Source organism: Pseudorca crassidens, chromosome 2 (assembly GCF_039906515.1).
Source record: "Pseudorca crassidens isolate mPseCra1 chromosome 2, mPseCra1.hap1, whole genome shotgun sequence".
In the NCBI taxonomy this organism is placed as follows: Eukaryota; Metazoa; Chordata; class Mammalia; order Artiodactyla; family Delphinidae; genus Pseudorca; species Pseudorca crassidens.
Window position 1 is genome coordinate 1,621,649 of NC_090297.1, and position 5,117 is coordinate 1,626,765.

Genomic DNA, 5,117 nt, shown 5'->3' on the forward strand with positions numbered 1-5,117 from the left:
TGCGGGAACAGCTGGACTTCCCCCTCTGGAGTCTCACCAGGTGAGGGGGGGCAGAGACCCCACCCCCAAAGGCCCCCGACGCTGGCTGAGGACAATGGTTGCCTTGGCTGGATTGTCACATATGCGACGTCATTCCTGAAAAGGCCTCAGCAGCCCAGGCTTCCTGAGAGGAGAGCAGATCCGTGGGTGGGGATGGAGGGCTCTCGGGGACCGGCCGGCCGCTAGCCCTGCCGGGGAGACGCCCCGAGAACCGCGGAATCCTGTGCCCTCGAAGCTTCCGGAAGAGCGTCATACGTCACAAGGTGGCCCAGGAGGCTTCCGTCTTCATTCTGGCCAAGCGCGGATGAGGATGCCACAGGCATGTTTAACCCAGACGTGTTAGATTGTCCAGCTGTCATATTTGACGTTGGGTCCGGGCTCTGTAAGGCAGGCCTGTCTGGAGAGGTTGGCCCCCGCCACGTCGTCCACTCCGTCGTGGGGCACCCCAAGTTCAAGATGCCTTCGGCAGGGGCCAATCAGAAGAAGTACTTTGTGGGGGAAGAGGCCCTGCACAGGGACGAGGTCTTACACCTGCACTACCCCATCGAGCGAGGCCTGATCACAGGCTGGGACGACATGGAGAAGCTCTGGAAGCATCTCTTCGAGTGGGGGCTGGGGGTCAAAGCCAGCGACCGGCCGGTGCTCATGACGGAGCACTCGCTGAACCCCAGGGAGACCCGGGAGAAGATGGCCGAGGTGATGTTTGAGAGCTTCCGCGTGCCCGCTTTCTACCTGTCGGACCAGGCCGTGCTGGCCCTCTACGCCTCGGCCTGCGTCACGGGCCTGGTGGTGGACAGTGGGGACGGGGTCACCTGCGCCGTCCCCATCTTTGAGGGCTACTCCCTGCCCCACGCCACCACCAAGCTCTACGTGGCGGGGAGAGACATCACGGAGCACCTCACCCGGCTGCTGCTGGCCAGCGGGAGGACCTTCCCGTGTGTGCTGGACAAAGTCCTGGTGGACGACATCAAGGAGAAGCTCTGCTATGTGGCCCTGGAGCCGGAGAAGGAGCTGTCGCGGAGGGCAGAGGAGGTGCTCAGGGAGTACAAGCTGCCCGACGGCAGCATCGTCCGTATCGGGGACCAGCTGTACCAGGCGCCCGAGGCCCTGTTCTCGCCTGAGCAGCTGGGCGTCCAAAGCCCGGGCCTCTCCAGAATGGTCTCCAGCAGCATCGCCAAGTGTGACGCCGACATCCAGAAGATGCTCTATGGGGAGATGGTGCTGTCCGGGGGCACCACGCTCTTCCGGGGGCTGGATGGCCGTCTTCTGAGGGAGCTGGAGCAGGCGGCTTCCAAAGGGACCACCATCAAGGTCACAGCGCCGCCCGACCGCTGCTTCTCCACGTGGATTGGCGCCTCCATTGTCACTTCCCTGAGCAGCTTCAAGCAGATGTGGGTCACCTCTGCGGACTTCAAGGAGTTTGGGACGTCCGTGGTTCAGAGAAGGTGCTTCTGAGGGGCCCGCGCGCAGGGTGGCTGCGGTGGGGAGGGAGCTCACCGTTGGGCAACCACGGGATGTTCAATAAAGGACAAAACGGTGCAGCCTTTGGCCACGTCGGGCTTGGTTCATTCTCGGGGGCACCAGAATAATTTCTGACCCTGGTGGTGAATCTCTTTTCACTGGTTCTGTCCCCCAGCCCCGTTTCTCCCGAGAAAGCCCTGGGTCATGAGTTGAGGGTCCATCTGTAGAGTTTGTGCCCAAAGCAGGGGCCAAGGCCTCCTGCCCAGAGCCTGGACTCTGCATTTTAAACCTGTGTCTTAGGTGGGTCGGGAGTGGGGGCAGGAACAAGCAGGAATGCTGCCCTGTTCTGAGGTCACGAAATCCTCCCCTGGGACGGCACCATAGGGCTATCACTGTGCTTTTATGAGTGGAATGCACCCCCTGTCCTGGGCGCATGGGGCCTGTCAGCAGCAGGAGTCACCCTCTGTTTAAGGCCCTGTGAAGAGGCTGCTCCCGGGGGACCTGAAGAATCGGGGCTTGATTACCGTGATGTTTCTATTTGTTTCTACGTTCAGAGATGTTTATAGCACTGTTTGGGGGTAAATATTGGAGACAAAGTGAATGGCCATCAGTAAGATCACATTTGAATAAATTATGCATACAGGGAATTTTCCCACATCGATGGGGTGGAACTCTCTCAAAATATTACTGGGAGAGAAGTGGAAAATACAGAGCTGCCCCTGGGCAGTGGAGCTGCTAGTATGTTTACCTGACGTTTAGCCCAAGGACAGACCACCAACCAATGGACCTGCAGACACCTTGAGGCTGGGTTTCTCTTTCCTCTTTTTGGAGAAGAGGAACAGGGCAGTGGGCAGTAATTCCCTTCCCCGAATTAAATGCATCAACTTCATGCTGCCTCTCTGTCCAGGCTTTTGTCAGTCGGTGTGTGCGAACCGCTGGCACCATTGCTGTTTTCTAAACCCACCTTCTAGTTCTTACTGTTAGGATGTCACTTCATCATGGTATGAGGAGGTATTCTATGGTGGGTTTTGTTTTTAAGCTTGCTTTTTTGAAAATACTTTTTTTTTTTTTTTTGCGGTACGCGGGCCTCTCACTGCTGTGGCCTCTCCCTTTGCGGAGCACAGGCTCCAGACGCACAGGCTCAGCGGCCATGGCTCACGGGCCCAGCCTCTCCACGGCATGTGGGATCCTCCTGGACCGGGGCACGAACCTGTGTCCCCTGCATCAGCAGGCAGACTCTCAACCACTGCGCCACCAGGGAAGCCCTGAAAATACTTTTTAAAAAGAAATCTACTAGTTAGATTTTTTTTTGTCTCACAAAAATGTTTTTAGAGATTATTTTGTTCATAAATGTTTCTTTCTTATGCTGATGATCAACTGAGTTTGTCTACAAATGTTGGCCTATCACAGTATTTTTTCAATACAGATTCGATTTACCAAATGACCATTTTAGTGTTTTTAAAAGGTACCGAGGACTGAGATATGTAAATCAGGTGACATAATATGAAAATTATGTGCCTAACTATTTTTGTAAAGGTGTCAAATAAATACATTTTCGTCCAAAAAAAATTGTTGTTTTTGTTTTTAAGAAACAAAACGGAACTGCCTTTGCACTAAATTAGTGACTTGGACTTTTGCACAGTGAAGACAGGCTGTGACACCCTGAATGTCTTGGTGTACGTGAACACGTCGCACACACATCGCAGACTCTCACGCAGGACTTCAAGCTTCTGCTGAAACCTTGGGGTCAAGGAACATTTCATTGGGCTGTGTTGTGCCCACCCCTCCCTTCCCCTTGCTCATTTGGATGTCACCTCTCTTAATTCACCTGCCGCCACCATCTTTGATTCACCCAGGATGCAGTTTACAATCAGAAAAGAGCAAACGGAAGGATTTTCTCTCTTGGTGGAACATGCAGAACTTGGGATGTGTGCATATATAAATATATAATATATATAATACTAACAAAAATCAAATTCCCCGACATACATTTTTTAAAAATCTGTGCCAAAAATGTGTTTGCAGAGAAAATCTTATTTTCATACTCAGACTGTGTATTGTCACTCATTTGTACAAGTGCGCTTCCTTACAGCGCGGTCCCTGCTCCCACAATTTGGAAGTGTCACACACACAAAAAGACTCTACAAAAAACTGGCTTCCCTTCTTCCTGTGACCTTGACCTCCCCCCCACTTCCTAACGCTTATTAATTTATGAAACTTTTTCTCAACGCAGTTTTGTTTTGTGTGTCCATTGGATTACAGACTTTATTAAAAAATACAGAACAACAACAACAAAAATACAGAGGTGCCTTTAGAAAATGAATCCCCCCTTTTTTGTTAAAGAAAGCAATGGTACTTCCCCGTGTATACCTGTGCACGTTGCTATGTACATATATAAGTGAATATGTGTTTTTATGGGGTTATAAGCCATAAAGAAAAGAACAGAAGGGTAGACACCACGGGTTGGTGGGGGAAGGAAGGAAGGAATGAGAGGTAGTACAGAGGGAGGGGAAAATCTCACTTTTAGGAAATTTTACTGAAGAAATTCATCCTGAATGAAATAAACCCACCTATCCACAGTGTGTGTGTTTGTGTACTTAATGTCTGCCTGGGATATCTTTTCCTGTGTGTTTACCTTCCAACTACTTATGTCATATTTGAAATGTGCATATGGTGTATTGGAAGATCGCACATAGCTGGGTTGTGTTTTAAAAAAATCCACCAGTTTCTGTCTTGTAATTGGCCTTTGTAGACGGTTTACATTTAAGGTAATACGTTCCATCTTAAGTCTGCCATTTTATTGTTTCCTGTTTCCTCTGTTTCCTTTTTCTCACCTTTGAAACCGTGCCCCATAGGGTTAACAGAAAGTGGTGTCTGACAGAAATTCTTGGGCTAGCCTTACAGCTTGTTAAAAATCCCTCTGCTTGTAGCCTGCCTTCACTTAATTATGCTATTGCAAATTGCACACCCTCCAAGATTCATGTAGCCCAAACAATAAGATGTTTGCCCGAGTTGTTTGCCAGAAAGTTGGAGTCAGCTGTGTCTAGTTCAAGCTCGAGCCAGCTAAGACTAGTTGGGACCACTGACCCTAAAACTGGGCCTGTGCAGGTGTCCGATGAGTGACCTTTTGACGTCAGGGGGCCCCAAACTCCACCCCCGGATCATACGAAGCGCCAACATTTTTGAACACACATCCCACGAGGAAGCATGTAACTCAGATATGCCTGCGCAGAACACCGTTGACCTCACCTTTCCCGACCTCTAATCACCTTGCCCCATGCCTAAGCCCACCCTGCTTCTTTATCTCATAAATATCTCAAGCCCCCCGCCTTTGGCGGGGGGGCGGGGGGGAGGCTGGTCTGAGGCTGGTTCTCCCGTCTCCTCGCTTGGCTGCCTCGTGAACAAGCCTCTTCTCTGCTGCAAACTTCGTCATCTCGGCGTTTCGCTTGCTGCGTGTTGGGCCAATGACCCTGCTTCGGGAATCCCTTCCTCTGGGTTTTACTAGAACACTTTTTAGGATTCCACCTGGATTTATTGGGAAGGTTTGAGTGTACTGCTTTCTGTTGATTTCTTGGTGATTGCCCTGAGTCAACACGACCACCCACTGGTAATAACAT

General features: G+C 51.0%; 1 protein-coding gene across 1 annotated transcript; it reads left to right on the forward strand.

The window, feature by feature from the left end:
- The first annotated feature begins 360 nt into the window (after positions 1-360).
- ACTRT2 (actin related protein T2) lies at positions 361-1,494 on the forward strand. Its single transcript, XM_067711278.1, has one exon. The coding sequence runs from the start codon at positions 361-363 to the stop codon at positions 1,492-1,494; it is 1,134 nt and encodes a 377-aa protein (XP_067567379.1).
- Positions 1,495-5,117: the final 3,623 nt, after the last annotated feature.

What these genes read in the sequence shown, in the direction of transcription:
- ACTRT2 (XM_067711278.1), top strand. Translation starts at nt 361, where the DNA reads ATGTTTAACCCAGACGTGTTAGATTGTCCAGCTGTCATATTTGACGTT.